This window comes from Lissotriton helveticus, chromosome 7, assembly GCF_964261635.1.
Source record: "Lissotriton helveticus chromosome 7, aLisHel1.1, whole genome shotgun sequence".
Lineage (NCBI taxonomy): Eukaryota > Metazoa > Chordata > Amphibia > Caudata > Salamandridae > Lissotriton > Lissotriton helveticus.
The window spans coordinates 1,177,334,033-1,177,356,193 of record NC_136068.1 but is presented as its reverse complement, the minus strand read 5'-3'; the positions used below and the strand labels follow the sequence as shown (position 1 = coordinate 1,177,356,193).

The 22,161-nt window shown below is 42.1% G+C and overlaps 2 protein-coding genes across 2 annotated transcripts in view; one reads left to right on the top strand and one right to left on the bottom strand.

Moving 5' to 3' along the window:
• CACNG4 (calcium voltage-gated channel auxiliary subunit gamma 4) overlaps window positions 1-22,161 on the bottom strand; it is a 631,992-nt gene that overhangs the window by 181,431 nt on the left and 428,400 nt on the right. The window lies entirely within an intron of this gene.
• Window positions 8,095-13,981, top strand: LOC144770079 (uncharacterized). Its single transcript, XM_078654317.1, has 2 exons — window positions 8,095-8,265; window positions 8,490-13,981. The coding sequence occupies exon 2, from the start codon at window positions 10,106-10,108 to the stop codon at window positions 12,377-12,379; it is 2,274 nt and encodes a 757-aa protein (XP_078510443.1). The 5' UTR covers window positions 8,095-8,265; window positions 8,490-10,105; the 3' UTR covers window positions 12,380-13,981.

Here is a 22,161-nt window from a genome sequence, read left to right as displayed (position 1 = left end):
CGCACCCGCAATCCACTGCTGATGATGTCACATATTACATCATTCATGACATGGTCAGTGACATCACTGATGACATCACTGATGACATCTCAAATGACATCACTGATGACATCACTGATGACATCATCCAGTGATTATGTGTTTCTGTAAAGTTTAAATATGTTTTACATATTGAAGAATGAGTGGATGTATAAGTGTCTGAATGAAGGTTTTAGTAGGTGCGTGATTGACTGTATGAGTGACTGATTAAATGCGTCCTACTGAATGCACGGGTTAGTGACTAAACTGTCTGAAAGTGTGCATCAGTATGTCTGTTGTTGTGCAAGCTGCTGCATGTGTTGATCAGTAGCTATATGAGTGGCTATATGGGTTATTGATTGGTTGCACAAGTATTTGTATGGGAGACTGAGTGTGTGTATGGCTGGCTGGGAGGTGTGTGACTCTGTGCAGATCAATGTGTACTTGTATCAGTGATTGTATAAGAGAGTAAGTATGTGTTAGTATATGTTTCAAAAATGTAAGGTGTTCTGTGTTTAACTGTATAGATGAGAAAATGGAAGTGTGATTGATTCTTTTCAGGACTGACTAGGTGTGTGAGTAACTCCATGGATGAGTGGCAGAGTGTGAGTGTCTGTATAGGTGTATGAGTGCATATGATAGTGTTTTAAAGATGAGTGATTGTATGTATGAATGATTGTATGGGTGAATGAGTGAATGTGTGTGTAGACATAGGAATCAGTGAGTGCGTATGTAGTAACTAGTATTGGTGTGTCAATGGTTTCAAAAATTATACTCTGTATTTAACACTGGGTGTAACGGAGGTTATATTAGAGTGTGAGGAGATGCATTGTATTATCACATGAATGATATCATCAGTGATGTGATCATTGATGTCAAATGAGATGTCATCAGTGATGTCATCAGTGATGTCATTTGAGATGTCATCAGTGATGTCATCAGTGATGTCACTGACCATGTCATGAATGATGTAATATGTGACATCATCAGCAGTGGATTGCGGGTGCGCAATATATAGTTAGTGCAACTAACTATATATGGAATTTCAATGGTTTTGTGTGAGTAAAATAAGGTTTTTTAAATGCTAATTCCTAACTATATATGGTCTATAACCTATGGTTTTTTCAGTGAATCTATATATATATATATATATACATATATATATATATATATATATATACTAGCAGCCCGTCCCGATGTTGTCCGGGTATGAAATAGAATGTGTGTAATGTGTGTATTTGGCAAGGCCAATTTATTTTGAGACCTCGCGGTAGACAACATTTTTTGTTTCATTAGAATAGGGACGGAGAAGGCCCAGCTGCAGCCCTGGTTGATGTTAGCAGGTGCGTGTAATTGGTGTAGTGATCCGCCGACTGAGCCCGGCTACAGCCCTGGTCTATGTTAGCAGGCGCATGTAATGTCGCATGTAATGTCGTTGAATGAGAGAGTTATCAGCCACGGGTAAATCCGTTTAATGAGAGTGTTGAGTGACAGCAAGTAGGAGAGGCTGCAGTCATTTGCGCGTTCCCCCGCTTGAGGCCCAGATGCAGGCCTTTTTGATGTTAGCAGGCTAGTGTTCCCCCGCTTGAGGTTCAGCTGCAGCCCTGGTTGATGTTATCAGGCGCGTGTAATTAGTGTACTGATCCACCGCCTGAGCCCAGCTAGAGCCCTGGTTGATGGTAGCAGGCGCGTGTAATTTCGTTGCATGAGAGAGTTCAGTAACAGCGCGCAGGAGAGGCTGCAGTAACGTTACTTACCAGGCCTCCAGGCGAACATGTTTGTCACGCCCCAGCACACGGCCACAGCAGACGATCTTCTGATTAATGTACCACCCACATGGCATGAAGGGCGGAATGTAGCACACGCCCCCAGCGTTTCTCACGCCCCTAGCGTTCCCCTTGATGCGGTGCAATTGCGTTCACATGGCATGAAGGCCGGTCACACGCCCCCAGCGTGCCCCTTGATGCTGCGCAGTAACGTAATTGGCGCTTGTATGTACGACTCACATGGCATGAAGGGCGGACACACGCCCCCAGCATTTGTCATGCCTCCAGCGTTTGTCCCGCCCCCAGCACACGCCCACAGCCCACGATGTGATGGCCGTACCACACGCCCCCAGCGTGAGTCACGCCCCCAGCCCACTCCCACAGCACAACGCAGACACGCCCAAAAGGGACTACTTTGCTGGCACGGTTCTTTTACCTTTTAAATGTATAGAGGAGTTGGCCTAACGGCTAAGGCGCTCAACCTCGGACCTAGGGATCTGGGTTCGAGTCTTGGTAACGACGCCAAACATCCTGTGATTCTAGACAAATCACTTATTCTCCCCGTGCCTTACAAAAATGAATGTGTGTCCTCATGTAACGTAACTGGTGCTATGTACAGCGCTCTGATACCTGATTCAGTTCGGGTCAAGTTTGCGTTATATAAAACTCTGCAGAAAATAAAATTTAAAAAAATTAAAATATGGTGGCCGTCTGCATAGCCTATGTCCTTCTGCTGCAACTGCCCTTTCCAACGCTGTATTGGGTGTTGTGATTGGTGCTGTGGTTACTGAGATTACCCTCCTCAAAGGTTTGGGCTCTCTCTTTATAATATTAGTATGGATATATATGACCTACTGGGTAGTTAAAGCTAGGTAGGCTTTTTTGGTTTGCAAATTACTTTGGCACTGTTTGATGAATCTTTACAAAACATTCCATAATAGTGCTCTGTTTTACTTCTCTCTTTCATGGAAAGTTTTGGGTTGATCCGTTAAGATATTTGGAGTAAATGTTTTCTGTAGGTTTTGAGAAATAAAGGTAAAGAATTTACAGATATCTGGACCGTTGCTCCAAAATTTAAAAATTTGAGCTTTCTGTGGTTCTTTGTCAGAACGAGGGCTCTGATTGACTGGCTGCAACATGAAAATAACTATTATGTTGGCCATTGAAGGTCTAAGGGACTAAGTCTACTGTCCTGAAAAAGTTTAAGAAATGAATATGTGAGGACATGGTAGAGTTACTCTGCCACCACAGCCATTGTGGGTGAATGGGGTGGGCCAGGGTCTGAGGGTCATAAAATGATTCATTATTTAATATTTGGAGAAGGGGCATGCATGGGGCCCTGCCCCTAGCCGAGTACTGCCTCTGAAACCCCTTCCCCTGAGGCAACTATATTTATAATGGGGGAGGGGCCTGTGGTGAATACAGCCCCAGGGACCCCTGTCCCCAAAGCCTCCTATTTTTTTTTAAAGGGGATGGCCCGTGCAGTCTCCTCCCTATGCTGAATATGGCCTTGGGCACCCCATCCCCAGAGGCCAATAACTTTTTTCACTGTCCCAGGGAGCCTACGACCAGGGCACTGTTTGCTCCCTACTGCGGGCAGGGAGACTGGAATCCTCTCGCTTGGTGGGAGCATAAAAGCTCCCGCCATGCAGGGGGGACAGGTTTACTTGCTAGCGGGAGCAGAAACAAAAGCTGCTACCACTTGTGTGATAACTAGAAGTGCCGGCTTCCACCAGCACCACTAATTGTGTTGGTAGGGGAGCCAGGGGGCCTTGTGGGCCATGGGCCTCCCCCTGGCTTCTATGGCAACATAGGAGTGGGATTCCCACGCTGCCCAACAAAATTATTACAAAGGAATTGCTTGGAGCCTGCACTGCTCATGAAATTAAAAATAAAAGGCAGCATGGGGAGCTGCCTATAGTAAAATTTTAAAAAGTCAGCGCAAGAGTGGGATTCCTGCACTGCCTATATATTTTTTTAAAACAAGCAGCACAGGGGTTTGCTCCTCATGCTGCCTGCAAAAAACATGTCTTAAAAAGGAACTGTGTGTGTGGGCTCTTTGCGCTGGGCAGCACAGGAATGGAAGGCATAGCAGTGAATTTGAAATGAGCTGAGTAGCTTCTCGTTTCATATTCACTGCTTCTGCCAGGGGAAGTATCTTATAATGCCCTGGGAGGGCTTTATATAATAATTTTTGGCACTTGGTGGAGCCCCTAAAAGGGGCTTTGTTACCATCAATCATGTTTGTAATGTTGCTAGGGGGCTTCAGGAATTGCAGCAGCCGCCCAGATACAGTAAAAGAAAATACAGTAGGTCTCCTGGCTCAATACATTCATGATCCCTGAAGAGCTTACTATATTTTTGTAAGCACTTTGTTTGATCCGGGCCTTTCTGCAGGGTCATCCCCAAACGTTTTGCCTTCCTTGTTCCTTTTTGCTGAATTCATTTCCGTTGGCTTTAGGACTCTGGGCACCTTACCACTGCTAACCAGTGCTAAAGGGTATATGCTCTTTTCTTAAAACATGGTAGCATTTGCTGGTCCACAATTGGCATGTGTAATGTTCTTATAAGCCCCTAGTAAAGTGCACTACATATGCCCAGGGTCTGCAAATTGAATGCTACTAGTGAGCCGGCAGCAGATTGTGTGACACACTTAAGTGGCTTTTTAAACATGACTCAGGCCTGCCATTGCAGAGCTTGTGTGTGCAGTTTTGAACTGCTATGTCGACCTGGCAAGTTAACCCCTTTGCCATGCAAAAACCATCCTTTTTAATACATATTCGTCACCCCTAAGGTGGGCCCTAGACAGCCCTATGGGATGGGGGAAATGTGTTTAAAAAGAAGAACATGTACTTTTACGTTTTACATGTCCTAGTAGTGAAAAATGATTACATTTGTTTTTCACTACTGCAAGGCCTATCTCTTCCCTGGGATAATATTGGGATTACCTTATTACACTCTATTAGTGTAATTTCCAATTGGGAAAAGATAGACTTTTCAAGTTTGGTGTCTGTGCACTCACAATTTAACATCGCAAATTAAGATAAAGTTGGATTTTAAGTTGCATGTCGGAAAATGTCACTTTTAGAAAGTTGCATTGCAAGTGTATCGGGAGCCAGGGCAGGGACTATGTGCACTTCCAAGTCTTCTCTTTGAAGTCTCTCTCACATCAAATGCAAAAAGAACAATTGATGGAGCTTCCATCTTTTGTGTGTCTTTTGCTCCAGGGCCAGGCCCTGCACCCAACCCCACCTCCAACCTTAGGTCAGGCCCTGAGGCCAACACCACACTGCAAGTGGCCGAACGCCATGAACAATGTGAGGTTGGCTACTCTTGGGGGAGGTTGGACACGGTGCCTGGATGCAGATCAGGTCCTGTTGCCAACCCCACACTGCGCACAGCCTTCAGTTTAGGCTTGGCTTCATGTATCATAAAAAATATTAATTTACATTAAAAAAACCATAGAAAATCACTGAAAAAAACCAAAGGTTAAAGGGACGTTAGAGGTCGGTGAAAATGAAAGTTGAAACATAAAGTTTTAAACTAACAAAAGCACTGACATTTACAGGTATAGTTCCCTCAAGTAACTATATCTCGTACCTTAAAGTAACTGTACCTCACACCCTCGACATGTATTTCTAATTACCTCCCATATTACATCACAAGTGACGTGTTCTATGATATCATTGATAACAACACTGCAACATCTGAAATGGCAACATGTATAACAACACTGTGCAGGTCCAAATACACAAATATGTTTGAGACGTAATATCTCAGAAACTACTGGACAGATTTCCTTTCTGGAACAAAATCTAGTTTCCTGACAAATTTGGTGTAATTTCGATCAGCAGTTTTTGGGCTAGCGCTGTTCTAAAAGTATATGGCAAATGGGGCTTTTGCATTTTGGGAACCCCGTTTGTCTCGGCCCTTGCTTGACAGATCACCCCAAAACTTTCCCCATGAAGAAACTAGTCAATAAAGAGAACTTTTTTGGAACGTTTCACCATGATTTGATAATCTCTGCTACAATTATTAGCCTACCAGAAAAGGCGTTTCCTATGGAAAAGCACAGTGATATACATAGACCTTTGGATACTACTAAGGTGGGTGGGGGCCAAACAGGGAAGCATCGAAGCTGTTTTCCACATTTGCATACTCCTAGCAATTTAAAGGGAGAAGCATGGACTGTGCTCTCAGCAAATGAGATAAAAAAAGAACATACAGATTGTGCTCCAATAGATGACCGATGTAGTCACCTCCATAAAAGATTTCCGATTGTTTTTTAATATGGAATTGCTAAGAAAACACACGTTTTTGCCTTCGCCAAGCCCAGGAGTTAGGATCATATTACATTTTACAGAAGTGGAGCTGTTGGGGTTTCATTTTTGTGAAATGAGCATCAGAGCCAGAACGGTCACAGGGACCTCACCCCCCGGGGCCAGCCATGACTTAATGGGAGTGGGGGGGTGCACGTAAAGATTCATGAAACGGTGCCAAAGATATTAGTAAAACAAAAAACGGTCTTCCTATGGAAACTAAGTCCTAATTTTACCTACCTACTAGCAACCACCAGTACGTAATATACTGCATTTCCATATGTATATTCATATTCATAAACACACACACACACATTTTCATGTGAGGTGGTGCTTTGAGTAGTGATATATCTTACAATATCTTCATCAGAGTTGATTGCTTTCTTCCACAGAAGGAGTGTGCTCCTGGCTATTTTTTGTTGCATAGTGAAATGGAGATATATATACATATATATGTATATATCTCCGTTTCACTATGCAACAAAAAATTGCCAGGCGCACACTCCTTCAGTGGAAGAAAGCTATCAACTCTGATGAAGATATTGTAAGATATATCAATACTCATAATACCACCTCACATGAGTTAAGGAAATGTCTGAACAAACATTGGAAAATCCTACAAGTAGAACCTACTAATTTCTCCTATATCGAGGGTGCTGTGAAATGATGTTTGGGGAGTAGATAATAACGGTGAGGGAGACCATGGTTAAGGTTGAGGTGGGAGCTCAGCACTAACCATGGTCTTAATGGCAAGCGTGGTTAAGGCAATGTCGAGGCTCATACAGGGAAGAACAAGGTTAATAAATATTATAATGTGTATGTTTATGATAAATGAGATATTGCAATCAAGTGTTATCTTAGACATAATATATGCTTATATCTGCCGTGTTGCCACATCACCGGTCTAATCCCTTTATCAGATGATATGTAGGATGAATATCAGGCCCATTCAGGGCATAATTAGTTTCCCTGCATAGCAGATAATCATGTTAAAAAATGTATACATGGGTATTATATTTGTTGTTGCACTTGCATCTAATGAAGCGTTTGATGTGTTATAAAATGCAGTTTTGCAATGTACATATTCAAATATGGCCGCCATGAATTTAGAAGGCAATGTCTTCCTGTAGCCAGTTTTTGATTTTGTTGTGAAATTACTTATTTAAGGTTTTTCAAAATGGAGTCGCGCTGACATTGACAAAGGCAGCTAAGGCTGAAACGCGTTTATCAGCTACGATGGCTTGGATGAAATAAAACTTTAAATCAACTCACGAGTGCACCGCATGCTTTGCGTAACGCAGAGTGTATTTTTGGAAAAGATATATATATATACATCTTTGTACACACACACAAATAAATGTGTATATATATATATATATTACCTACTGGCGATAGCCAGTAGGTATATATAGTTAGGATTTTTTTCCTATGGGATTTTTGAAAATTCTATGTCGAATAACTTTAGCGTTTGAGGACAGAATTGGCTGAAATTTTCAGGAAAATGGAACATTTTGTTTCTGAGCAGCCCTTGAAAATTTGGGGGGGTGTCGTCAAGGGGGGGCCGAGAAAAAAGGGGGGTCCCAAAACGTGTTTTTCCCATGCAATTTTCCATAGGGCGGTTGGCCTCACTTTTAGCCTGAACGGCTGAATGGATTTACACCAAACTTGGCAAAATTGTAGGGACTGGTAGCCCGATGTGCCTTTGCTATGTCTCAAGATATAGGCTCCAGTGGTTTTTACGAAAATTAACTTTGAAAAATATATATTGGGCTACATTGGGCTATATATATGTTGGAGCCCAAATGTAGCCCAATGTAGCCCAATGTAGCCCAAAGATGGCCACCAGAGACTAAAAAAAACAAATGTAGCCCAAATATCAGCCAGATGTAGCCCAACTATAGCCCAATGACAGAATGTCCCAGAGTGTTCCAAAGAACAACTAGAGTGCTAACAGTCCTACTTATTACACTTCGACGACCGTTACACTCCAATATAAAGGCTCATTAAGAATAGGTAATGACAGTGGTTTTTAGAACTTGTAGCCCTGTATCAATAAAATGCCTATCCTGATTATATGTGTGTCTACCCATTTATAGGCACCTCCTCCGTTCTCTCAGGCGATTCCGCCTCCAGCACAGCACTCCCGCCTACCACCGAGGCAGGTAAGATCATAATATGTTCTCACTCTCCAGCCACTTCGATTAAACCTCGCAGAGAATTCGAGTCAGCTTCCATAATTATGTTTCCGCCCTGGCATAGTATTTTTACCACCCCGGGATGTGGCGGATGAGAGGGGGTGACCTGAGTGAGGATTCTGAAGTTGATCCACTGTATGTATATATGAACTCTTTTCTTCAAACTTTCTTCTTTTCTTTTTTTGTTATAGATATAACTAAAGGCCCTGAAGAGAATCCTCATAGATCGGCAGGATTCGAAACGCGTAGGCCCACAGCCACCTTTGAGTCTGCATGGGTGATAAGCTTATTTGAACCGCTCGGTTGCTTTTCACCTTTCCTTGTACATTACTGTGTTTTTCTTTAAATTTTTGAAAAAAACCAAGAATATCCTAATTTGTGTAAGGAATGTACTTTTTGTAGACAACTCTCTAAGTAATAGTTTCCAAAATACTTTGCAGACCGTGGCCCTTTTTCAGCCTTGTTGTGCTTGTTTTTTTATTGTAAATCACTGTAATATACTGCACATGTTAATAATTGTTGTTGTCCCTGAATGGTTGAATGTTGTATGCTTGTGACATGCTTGATATGATGCAAGAGTCCCCTACCTTTTATTTTTGTACGTAGCATGTAATATTGTTCATCGTTTTGAATATGCTTTTCTAAAATAGAGCTGTTCGTTGGAACTAAATAATAAAAGCTATTAATCAGCTCCTAGCCTTGAATTATTCTTTCAGGCTTTGCGTTTAAATGTTTAATAATTTTTGCATCAGTACTGGCATTTCCACTTTGTTCTTTTGGATATTGGCTCAGCCATACTGATTAGAGCCACCCCCTCGTAGTTTTTTGGTTATAATTGTGGGCGCAGGCCCGCGAGGTGTTGTTGTTCATTCATTTGAAGTAAGGATAGACTTTATGCTACCTTTGTATTTTTCATTAAGTGTGTGATTGTGTCTTATGTACATGCTATCCTCTAATTTTTCTTCTTTTTTAAGGGTTCTAAACTTTTTCTCTCTTTTCATTGTTTCCTTAGAGTGATGGCAGAAAAAGATACTTTCGCCTATACAGAGGATCATATCAGAAACTTCCTCAGTGACCCACCCATCTTCTCCTCGGTTACCTTAAGTGAGACAGCTACTACGTCTAATGAATCGGATAAACTGATTCGTCTTAAAAAGAAGCAGATAAGGACAGACCTCCATGGTCACTTCTTGTTGCAACACCTCCGGGAAGGCACCATTCCTGCTGGTTTACAAATTAAAAACATACCCGTAATTTTTACCGAAGACCCGATATTTAAGAAAGGTTTTTCCATGATAGAAACTAAATGCAGTAGAGATCTAATGGTTCTAACAGTAGAGACAGCTGTCAGAATATCGAAAGAAGAACTAGCCGAAATTTCTAAACTAGAGTCGGAAATAAGTATCAACCCTACCATAGCTGACGCCAAGGCTCTCTTGGATAAAGTCAATAAAGAAATCCAAGAATTTAAAGATTATACAATAACTCAAAAATCTAACCAATTTGAGAAGGACAAAAAAGGTTTTTCCCTAGACAACATATACCCTTACTTGCAGGCCGACTTTTATTCCAAAGCGGAATCAAGACGTTTCCTTCCGGGTAACCAGGGAAGATCGCGAAAGCAGTTCATCTCCTTTAGTGATACATCGTCATCAGGAACTGATAGTGAACCTACCGGTAACTATAACCGTCCTAATAGGAATCGGAACTGGAACGTTAACCAACAACAACAAAACCAATCGTCAAACCCCCATTTTTTAGGGAGAGGCCAAACATTGCCCAGGGGACGAGTGAGAACCAATACCCCATGGGAAATGAAAACCAGACGACAGCACTACAAAAACTAGACGCGTCGCATATTTTCAATTTATCTAAAAAAGTTTTAACATCTGACGAAGAAAGCATGTTGGCTAAAGGACTATCATTTGTCCCTTCCAAAAGAACTGACTTCGTCAAAATGAAGTCAGAATTCATTGAATTCTGCAGGAAACTAAGATTGACTCTGTTCTTTAGGGAAGCCCCCAGTAACCAGCCCATGGAGGTTACCGGCCTTAGGAACAAATCCATCTTTTGTCCTCCAGCAAGTAAAGTTCCAAAAAACCTACTTACCTTCGAAAAAAGTGTTCTATCGGCTATATCGGCTATGGAAAAAGAGAGGAAATATGTAAAATATAATACCACCAAGGCACAGATGACAGCTCTAAACAACCTTAAAACTGACAGTACGGTCATAATAAAGCAGGCCGACAAAGGTGGAGCGATTGTAGTGTGGGATATCAACGACTATACCACCGAGGTCATGAGACAGCTGGCAGATAGTAGCTGCTACCGTAAAATAAATAAAGACCCTACTACAGACCTCCAGAATGAACTTTTTGCCATCATACAAAAAGGTTTTGATTTAGGCTTTGTTGGACCAAAAGAATTTGAATATCTCAAAATTCTACATCCAAAAGTGCCTATGTTCTATGTATTGCCTAAGATACATAAAGATCCTGACCACCCCCCTGGCAGACCCATCGTTGCGGGATGCGGATCTGTACTTGAGCCAGCAGCTAAATATGTAGACTGTTTTCTAAAAGAATTTATGATCAGTGTAAAATCCTACCTCCAGGATACAACTGATTTTATCAACAAATTGGAAAGAATTGATTTCTGTGAAAACAGAGACAGACTAGTTACTATGGACGTAACTGCTCTCTATACCCAGATCCCTCAAGATGAGGCGATAGCAGTACTCACACATTATCTCGATTCCAGACCTAGACCGACGCAGGTGCCCACCAACTTCATCGTGGACTTGGCAGCTTTCGCCTTAAAGAAGAATTACTTCTGTTTTAATGGCGAATACTACTACCAAGTAAAAGGAGTAGCCATGGGGTGTCCCTTTGCGCCAGAATTGGCGGTATTGTTTATGGCAATGTATGAAGAGGCATATATCTACCAGAACAATCCTTTCATTCAATACATCGGAGCGTGGCTCCGGTTTATTGATGATGTTTTTATGACTTGGACAGGTGACAGTGACACTCTTGACCAGTTCCATCAATGGTTAAATGATAGAACTGCTGATATAAAATTCAGTATTTCCAGTTCTACTAGGAAGATTGCTTTCCTAGACGTGGAGGTTTTCCCTTGTGAAGGGAAACTGGCCACGACTCTATACAGCAAGCCCACTGATAGAAACAAGTCACTTATGTTTTCAAGTAACCACCCTAGGAACCTCAGAGAAAACCTCCCCTATGGGCAGTTCCTTCGAGTCCGCAGGAACTGCACATTCAAGGAAGATTTTCAATATCACTCGGCCAATTTAACTTCCAAATTGTGCAATAGGGGATATCCTAAGAAACTCGTGAAGAGCTGTATGAAGAGAGCACAGTGGACACCACGTGAGACCACCCTAGAACGAAAAATTAAACCTGCACTGAAACGACAGGTTTGTGTCACCACGTTTTGCCCTAATGCTAATCATCTGAAAAAAGTCATAAAACAGAATTGGCATCTAGTGAAAGATCTGGATGAAAGTCTTGTAGACATGCCTCTATTTGCCTTTAAAAAGGAAAATAACATTGCCAACCACATTGTCCGTGCTGCGATGCCAGCACCTAAACCTGCGACATTGCGCCAAATGATGGGGATGCCCCCCATTCTTGGACACCATAAATGTGGCACGTGCCTTTGTTGTGAATCTTGTATTGAGGGTTCACTGTTCAAGCATAACGGTATCTTTTGGAAACATGAATCCTTTAGTAACTGTAAGAGTAAGTTTGTCGTGTATGGCATCACATGCCCTTGTCACCTACTGTACATAGGTAAAACCAATCAAGAGATCCGCCAACGGATCTCTCAACACAAATCGAGAATTAAAAAGAAGGTTGAAAATGCCCCTCTGGTGCTCCATTGGACGCGGATGCAGCATGTTGTCAGTGACCTCAAATGGACTGTGATTTCCAAAGTGGAAAAAAACCCTCGTGGTGGCGATCAAAATCTTGCCTTGTCAAAACGGGAAGCTTTTTTAATAGTTAAATTTGACACTTCGGTGTCTGGGCTGAATGAACTGAGTGAAATATTTAAATTATGAGTAGACTGGTTGTACTATTATTATCTTCACGCAGGCCAAATCCCTGGAAAACCTGGTAGGCTTGCCAAATCCAGTCCTGGTTTTCTGTTTCCAAAATGAATACCAGAAACAAGGTAGGCGTTCACCAATCACCGACCTGTATATATGGGCGTTTGCACGGCAGCCCTGTTAGCTAAGGCGCCTGTGCCAGAGTGTGTACTTCTTGCCACGTCGTCGACCGAGGCCCTGGAATAGTGATTCAATTGTGAGTACTATCGTATGTTTGCCTCGTAGAGTTAGCCAGTTACACTATACTGCCCCGGAACTAACTTTCACTCCGTTGTTTTTTACCGCAGCAATTCTTTCAAAATGATACCAGCGCGCTATTCCGCGTTCTTGGTAAGATGATTACTAATTTCTTTCCAATTTTGTTAGACTCGTTCCATTGGTCCGCTAACATTCATCATGTTACTTTTTGCAGGGCCTTTTGATCCGTTTGTAAACAGCAAGCCGCGTCCAGCGGACCACGCCCTCCATAATCAATTACGGTCTCTCAAATCACCCCCGATAAGGTGCATCCTTGAATGCCCATTCCTATTGGTAAGAATTGACAGTAGTCATTCTCCAACATGTTAGTATCGTTAGGCGACTCGAGTTAACTCTAGCTTGTGTTCCGTTACTCTTTTTTAGACTTCGTGCTTTTTCCACTTCGACGACCGTTACACTCCAATATAAAGGCTCATTAAGAATAGGTAATGACAGTGGTTTTTAGAACTTGTAGCCCTGTATCAATAAAATGCCTATCCTGATTATATGTGTGTCTACCCATTTATAGGCACCTCCTCCGTTCTCTCAGGCGATTCCGCCTCCAGCACAGCACTCCCGCCTACCACCGAGGCAGGTAAGATCATAATATGTTCTCACTCTCCAGCCACTTCGATTAAACCTCGCAGAGAATTCGAGTCAGCTTCCATAATTATGTTTCCGCCCTGGCATAGTATTTTTACCACCCCGGGATGTGGCGGATGAGAGGGGGTGACCTGAGTGAGGATTCTGAAGTTGATCCACTGTATGTATATATGAACTCTTTTCTTCAAACTTTCTTCTTTTCTTTTTTTGTTATAGATATAACTAAAGGCCCTGAAGAGAATCCTCATAGATCGGCAGGATTCGAAACGCGTAGGCCCACAGCCACCTTTGAGTCTGCATGGGTGATAAGCTTATTTGAACCGCTCGGTTGCTTTTCACCTTTCCTTGTACATTACTGTGTTTTTCTTTAAATTTTTGAAAAAAACCAAGAATATCCTAATTTGTGTAAGGAATGTACTTTTTGTAGACAACTCTCTAAGTAATAGTTTCCAAAATACTTTGCAGACCGTGGCCCTTTTTCAGCCTTGTTGTGCTTGTTTTTTTATTGTAAATCACTGTAATATACTGCACATGTTAATAATTGTTGTTGTCCCTGAATGGTTGAATGTTGTATGCTTGTGACATGCTTGATATGATGCAAGAGTCCCCTACCTTTTATTTTTGTACGTAGCATGTAATATTGTTCATCGTTTTGAATATGCTTTTCTAAAATAGAGCTGTTCGTTGGAACTAAATAATAAAAGCTATTAATCAGCTCCTAGCCTTGAATTATTCTTTCAGGCTTTGCGTTTAAATGTTTAATAATTTTTGCATCAGTACTGGCATTTCCACTTTGTTCTTTTGGATATTGGCTCAGCCATACTGATTAGAGCCACCCCCTCGTAGTTTTTTGGTTATAATTGTGGGCGCAGGCCCGCGAGGTGTTGTTGTTCATTCATTTGAAGTAAGGATAGACTTTATGCTACCTTTGTATTTTTCATTAAGTGTGTGATTGTGTCTTATGTACATGCTATCCTCTAATTTTTCTTCTTTTTTAAGGGTTCTAAACTTTTTCTCTCTTTTCATTGTTTCCTTAGAGTGATGGCAGAAAAAGATACTTTCGCCTATACAGAGGATCATATCAGAAACTTCCTCAGTGACCCACCCATCTTCTCCTCGGTTACCTTAAGTGAGACAGCTACTACGTCTAATGAATCGGATAAACTGATTCGTCTTAAAAAGAAGCAGATAAGGACAGACCTCCATGGTCACTTCTTGTTGCAACACCTCCGGGAAGGCACCATTCCTGCTGGTTTACAAATTAAAAACATACCCGTAATTTTTACCGAAGACCCGATATTTAAGAAAGGTTTTTCCATGATAGAAACTAAATGCAGTAGAGATCTAATGGTTCTAACAGTAGAGACAGCTGTCAGAATATCGAAAGAAGAACTAGCCGAAATTTCTAAACTAGAGTCGGAAATAAGTATCAACCCTACCATAGCTGACGCCAAGGCTCTCTTGGATAAAGTCAATAAAGAAATCCAAGAATTTAAAGATTATACAATAACTCAAAAATCTAACCAATTTGAGAAGGACAAAAAAGGTTTTTCCCTAGACAACATATACCCTTACTTGCAGGCCGACTTTTATTCCAAAGCGGAATCAAGACGTTTCCTTCCGGGTAACCAGGGAAGATCGCGAAAGCAGTTCATCTCCTTTAGTGATACATCGTCATCAGGAACTGATAGTGAACCTACCGGTAACTATAACCGTCCTAATAGGAATCGGAACTGGAACGTTAACCAACAACAACAAAACCAATCGTCAAACCCCCATTTTTTAGGGAGAGGCCAAACATTGCCCAGGGGACGAGTGAGAACCAATACCCCATGGGAAATGAAAACCAGACGACAGCACTACAAAAACTAGACGCGTCGCATATTTTCAATTTATCTAAAAAAGTTTTAACATCTGACGAAGAAAGCATGTTGGCTAAAGGACTATCATTTGTCCCTTCCAAAAGAACTGACTTCGTCAAAATGAAGTCAGAATTCATTGAATTCTGCAGGAAACTAAGATTGACTCTGTTCTTTAGGGAAGCCCCCAGTAACCAGCCCATGGAGGTTACCGGCCTTAGGAACAAATCCATCTTTTGTCCTCCAGCAAGTAAAGTTCCAAAAAACCTACTTACCTTCGAAAAAAGTGTTCTATCGGCTATATCGGCTATGGAAAAAGAGAGGAAATATGTAAAATATAATACCACCAAGGCACAGATGACAGCTCTAAACAACCTTAAAACTGACAGTACGGTCATAATAAAGCAGGCCGACAAAGGTGGAGCGATTGTAGTGTGGGATATCAACGACTATACCACCGAGGTCATGAGACAGCTGGCAGATAGTAGCTGCTACCGTAAAATAAATAAAGACCCTACTACAGACCTCCAGAATGAACTTTTTGCCATCATACAAAAAGGTTTTGATTTAGGCTTTGTTGGACCAAAAGAATTTGAATATCTCAAAATTCTACATCCAAAAGTGCCTATGTTCTATGTATTGCCTAAGATACATAAAGATCCTGACCACCCCCCTGGCAGACCCATCGTTGCGGGATGCGGATCTGTACTTGAGCCAGCAGCTAAATATGTAGACTGTTTTCTAAAAGAATTTATGATCAGTGTAAAATCCTACCTCCAGGATACAACTGATTTTATCAACAAATTGGAAAGAATTGATTTCTGTGAAAACAGAGACAGACTAGTTACTATGGACGTAACTGCTCTCTATACCCAGATCCCTCAAGATGAGGCGATAGCAGTACTCACACATTATCTCGATTCCAGACCTAGACCGACGCAGGTGCCCACCAACTTCATCGTGGACTTGGCAGCTTTCGCCTTAAAGAAGAATTACTTCTGTTTTAATGGCGAATACTACTACCAAGTAAAAGGAGTAGCCATGGGGTGTCCCTTTGCGCCAGAATTGGCGGTATTGTTTATGGCAATGTATGAAGAGGCATATATCTACCAGAACAATCCTTTCATTCAATACATCGGAGCGTGGCTCCGGTTTATTGATGATGTTTTTATGACTTGGACAGGTGACAGTGACACTCTTGACCAGTTCCATCAATGGTTAAATGATAGAACTGCTGATATAAAATTCAGTATTTCCAGTTCTACTAGGAAGATTGCTTTCCTAGACGTGGAGGTTTTCCCTTGTGAAGGGAAACTGGCCACGACTCTATACAGCAAGCCCACTGATAGAAACAAGTCACTTATGTTTTCAAGTAACCACCCTAGGAACCTCAGAGAAAACCTCCCCTATGGGCAGTTCCTTCGAGTCCGCAGGAACTGCACATTCAAGGAAGATTTTCAATATCACTCGGCCAATTTAACTTCCAAATTGTGCAATAGGGGATATCCTAAGAAACTCGTGAAGAGCTGTATGAAGAGAGCACAGTGGACACCACGTGAGACCACCCTAGAACGAAAAATTAAACCTGCACTGAAACGACAGGTTTGTGTCACCACGTTTTGCCCTAATGCTAATCATCTGAAAAAAGTCATAAAACAGAATTGGCATCTAGTGAAAGATCTGGATGAAAGTCTTGTAGACATGCCTCTATTTGCCTTTAAAAAGGAAAATAACATTGCCAACCACATTGTCCGTGCTGCGATGCCAGCACCTAAACCTGCGACATTGCGCCAAATGATGGGGATGCCCCCCATTCTTGGACACCATAAATGTGGCACGTGCCTTTGTTGTGAATCTTGTATTGAGGGTTCACTGTTCAAGCATAACGGTATCTTTTGGAAACATGAATCCTTTAGTAACTGTAAGAGTAAGTTTGTCGTGTATGGCATCACATGCCCTTGTCACCTACTGTACATAGGTAAAACCAATCAAGAGATCCGCCAACGGATCTCTCAACACAAATCGAGAATTAAAAAGAAGGTTGAAAATGCCCCTCTGGTGCTCCATTGGACGCGGATGCAGCATGTTGTCAGTGACTTCAAATGGACTGTGATTTCCAAAGTGGAAAAAAACCCTCGTGGTGGCGATCAAAATCTTGCCTTGTCAAAACGGGAAGCTTTTTTAATAGTTAAATTTGACACTTCGGTGTCTGGGCTGAATGAACTGAGTGAAATATTTAAATTATGAGTAGACTGGTTGTACTATTATTATCTTCACGCAGGCCAAATCCCTGGAAAACCTGGTAGGCTTGCCAAATCCAGTCCTGGTTTTCTGTTTCCAAAATGAATACCAGAAACAAGGTAGGCGTTCACCAATCACCGACCTGTATATATGGGCGTTTGCACGGCAGCCCTGTTAGCTAAGGCGCCTGTGCCAGAGTGTGTACTTCTTGCCACGTCGTCGACCGAGGCCCTGGAATAGTGATTCAATTGTGAGTACTATCGTATGTTTGCCTCGTAGAGTTAGCCAGTTACACTATACTGCCCCGGAACTAACTTTCACTCCGTTGTTTTTTACCGCAGCAATTCTTTCAAAATGATACCAGCGCGCTATTCCGCGTTCTTGGTAAGATGATTACTAATTTCTTTCCAATTTTGTTAGACTCGTTCCATTGGTCCGCTAACATTCATCATGTTACTTTTTGCAGGGCCTTTTGATCCGTTTGTAAACAGCAAGCCGCGTCCAGCGGACCACGCCCTCCATAATCAATTACGGTCTCTCAAATCACCCCCGATAAGGTGCATCCTTGAATGCCCATTCCTATTGGTAAGAATTGACAGTAGTCATTCTCCAACATGTTAGTATCGTTAGGCGACTCGAGTTAACTCTAGCTTGTGTTCCGTTACTCTTTTTTAGACTTCGTGCTTTTTCCACTTCGACGACCGTTACACTCCAATATAAAGGCTCATTAAGAATAGGTAATGACAGTGGTTTTTAGAACTTGTAGCCCTGTATCAATAAAATGCCTATCCTGATTATATGTGTGTCTACCCATTTATAGGCACCTCCTCCGTTCTCTCAGGCGATTCCGCCTCCAGCACAGCACTCCCGCCTACCACCGAGGCAGGTAAGATCATAATATGTTCTCACTCTCCAGCCACTTCGATTAAACCTCGCAGAGAATTCGAGTCAGCTTCCATAATTATGTTTCCGCCCTGGCATAGTATTTTTACCACCCCGGGATGTGGCGGATGAGAGGGGGTGACCTGAGTGAGGATTCTGAAGTTGATCCACTGTATGTATATATGAACTCTTTTCTTCAAACTTTCTTCTTTTCTTTTTTTGTTATAGATATAACTAAAGGCCCTGAAGAGAATCCTCATAGATCGGCAGGATTCGAAACGCGTAGGCCCACAGCCACCTTTGAGTCTGCATGGGTGATAAGCTTATTTGAACCGCTCGGTTGCTTTTCACCTTTCCTTGTACATTACTGTGTTTTTCTTTAAATTTTTGAAAAAAACCAAGAATATCCTAATTTGTGTAAGGAATGTACTTTTTGTAGACAACTCTCTAAGTAATAGTTTCCAAAATACTTTGCAGACCGTGGCCCTTTTTCAGCCTTGTTGTGCTTGTTTTTTTATTGTAAATCACTGTAATATACTGCACATGTTAATAATTGTTGTTGTCCCTGAATGGTTGAATGTTGTATGCTTGTGACATGCTTGATATGATGCAAGAGTCCCCTACCTTTTATTTTTGTACGTAGCATGTAATATTGTTCATCGTTTTGAATATGCTTTTCTAAAATAGAGCTGTTCGTTGGAACTAAATAATAAAAGCTATTAATCAGCTCCTAGCCTTGAATTATTCTTTCAGGCTTTGCGTTTAAATGTTTAATAATTTTTGCATCAGTACTGGCATTTCCACTTTGTTCTTTTGGATATTGGCTCAGCCATACTGATTAGAGCCACCCCCTCGTAGTTTTTTGGTTATTACAAAGGTATGGCACACCTGAAGCCATCTTGATTGGAATAAAGTGGTAACTCTTAAAACATTTAATTTAAAAAGGAACAAAATGAGGGGGTTCATTTTGCCATAGAAAGTATGATTAGCGAATATATGACGAAATCCCGCATACCATCAGTCCGCAAAAAAAATCCTGCATGTACTATTAGGCCGCAAATTAAAATAACGAAAACTTTTAGAACGAATATGCCTTTAGCATGCACTAAACAACTAAACTACCCTAAACACTAAAACACTACCCCCAGCATGAGCCTACACTACACAAACAGTACAACACTACCCTAAACCCTAAAACACTACCCCCAGCATGACCCTACACTACACAAACACTACAACACTACCCTAAACCCTAAAACACTACCCCCAGCATGACCCTACACTACGCAAACACTACAACACTACCCAAAACCCTAAAACACTACACCCCAGCATGATCCTATACTACGCAAACACTACAACACTACCCTACACCCTAAAACACTACCCCCAGCATGACCCTACACTACACAAACACTACAACACAACCCTAAACCCTAAAACACTACCCCCAGCATGACCCTACACTACGCAAACACTACAACACAACCCTAAACCCTAAAACACTACCCCCAGCATGACCCTACACTACGCAAACACTACAACACTACCCTAAACCCTAAAACACTACCCCCAGCATGACCCTACACTACGCAAACACTACAACACTACCCTAAACCCTAAAACACTACCCCCAGCATGACCCTACACTACGCAAACACTACAACACTACCCAAAACCCTAAAACACTACCCCCAGCATGACCCTACACTACGCAAACACTACAACACTACCCAAAACCCTAAAACACTACCCCCCAGCATGACCCTACACTACGCAAACACTACAACACTACCCAAAACCCTAAAACACCACCCCCAGCATGACCCTACACTACGCAAACACTACAACACTACCCAAAACCCTAAAACACTACACCCCAGCATGACCCTACACTACGCAAACACTACAACACTACCCAAAACCCTAAAACACTACACCCCAGCATGACCCTACACTACGCAAACACTACAACACTACCCAAAACCCTAAAACACTACCCCCCAGCATGACCCTACACTACGCAAACACTACAACACTACCCTAAACCCTAAAATACTACACCCCAGCATGACCCTACACTACGCAAACACTACAACACTACCCAAAACCCTAAAACACTACCCCCAGCATGACCCTACACTACGCAAACACTACAACACTATCCTAAACCCTAAAACACTACGCCCAGCATGACCCTACACTACGCAAACACTACAACACTACCCTAAACCCTAAAACACTAGCCCCAGCATGACCCTACACTACGCAAACACTACAACACAACCCTAAACCCTAAAACACTACCCCCAGCATGACCCTACACTACGCAAACACTACAACACTACCCTAAACCCTAAAACACTACCCCCAGCATGACCCTACACTACGCAAACACTACAACACAACCCTAAACCCTAAAACACTACCCCCAGCATGACCCTACACTAAACACCCACCACAACTCTACACTACACTAACACAACACTACACTACACAACACTACACTACACTACACAATCACTAACCCACGAAAAAATTAACACAAACCCACTTACCTCTCTCGTCATCGTGGTTTTCACAACGCAAATGCATTTACCATACATGCCTTTAAAACGTAATTCTTTGTAAAGGCATGCGCGATAAATGCACATGCGTTTTGAAAAAATGCGGGATAATGGTATGCGAGGTCAATGACCTTGCGGGATAAAGGTATGCGGACTGAAAGTCTGCGGGATAAAAAATGCGGGAAAATGGCTGCAAACCATGATTAGCAGCAGACTTCCCTGGTGAGCACTAGCTTTACTACAGTGATCTAATGAGCAACTAGAGTGCTAACATTCAGAATTTATGGCAAATGTGTGACACATCTGAATGCCTTCTTGATAGAACCAAAGTAAACAAGCATTGAAAATGCAATAGATCTCGCCCTCGTTTAAGTTAAAGCCATTCTGTTTGTAATGAGGTGGCTTTTTAGCTTTGCTTTTATTAGTGTTTTTAAAACTTTCATGTAAATAACATGCATATGTATGCATATATGTATATCTATGCATGCATTTATATTTATATAGATATGCAGATTATATATGTTTATATATGTATATTACCTACTGGCGATAGCCAGTGGGTATATATAGTTAGGATTTTTTCTCTATGGGATTTCTGAAAATTCTATGTCTAATAACTTTGGCGTTTGTGGACGGAATTGGCTGTAATTTTCAGGAGAATGGCACATTTTGTTTCTGAGCAGGCCCTGAAAATTTGGGGGGGTTTCGTCAAGGGGGGGCCGAGAAAAAAGGGGGGGTCCCAAAACGCGTTTTTCCCATTCATTTTTCCATAGGGCGGTTGGACTCACTTTTAGCTCGAACGGCTGAATAGATTTACATGAAACTTGGCAAAATTGTAGATATGGTTTGCCCGACGTGCCTTTGCTATGTCTCAATATATGTGCTCCAGTGGATTTTGAGAAATTAACATTTAAAAAAATATATATATCTGTGACAGCGCTCCGGTTAGCGCCCCGGTTCGCGTACCTGACGCGTAACGGAACTTCGCGAAGCGAAGCTGATTGGCTCTCCGGTGTCTGTCAACATTCTAAACAGTCCGGAGCGGCCGCCATCTTGTCTCTCGGTACGATCGAGAGACAAGATGTGGTGAAAAACGAAGGGGGAAATGAAGGAAAGGGGGCAAGGTAGACCACTCCTGACCCCCTAGGATTGATGAGGGGGATATTAAAGTGCCCCGCGGGGCAAAAGAAAAAAAAAAACAGGGCAGCTAACCGGCAGCGTAGCTGTCAACATTGTAAACAGTCCGGAGCGACCGCCATCTTGTCTCTCGGTAGGTTCGAGAGACAAGATGTGGTGAAAAAAGAAGGGGGAAATGAAGGAAAGGGGGCAAGGTAAACCCCTCCTG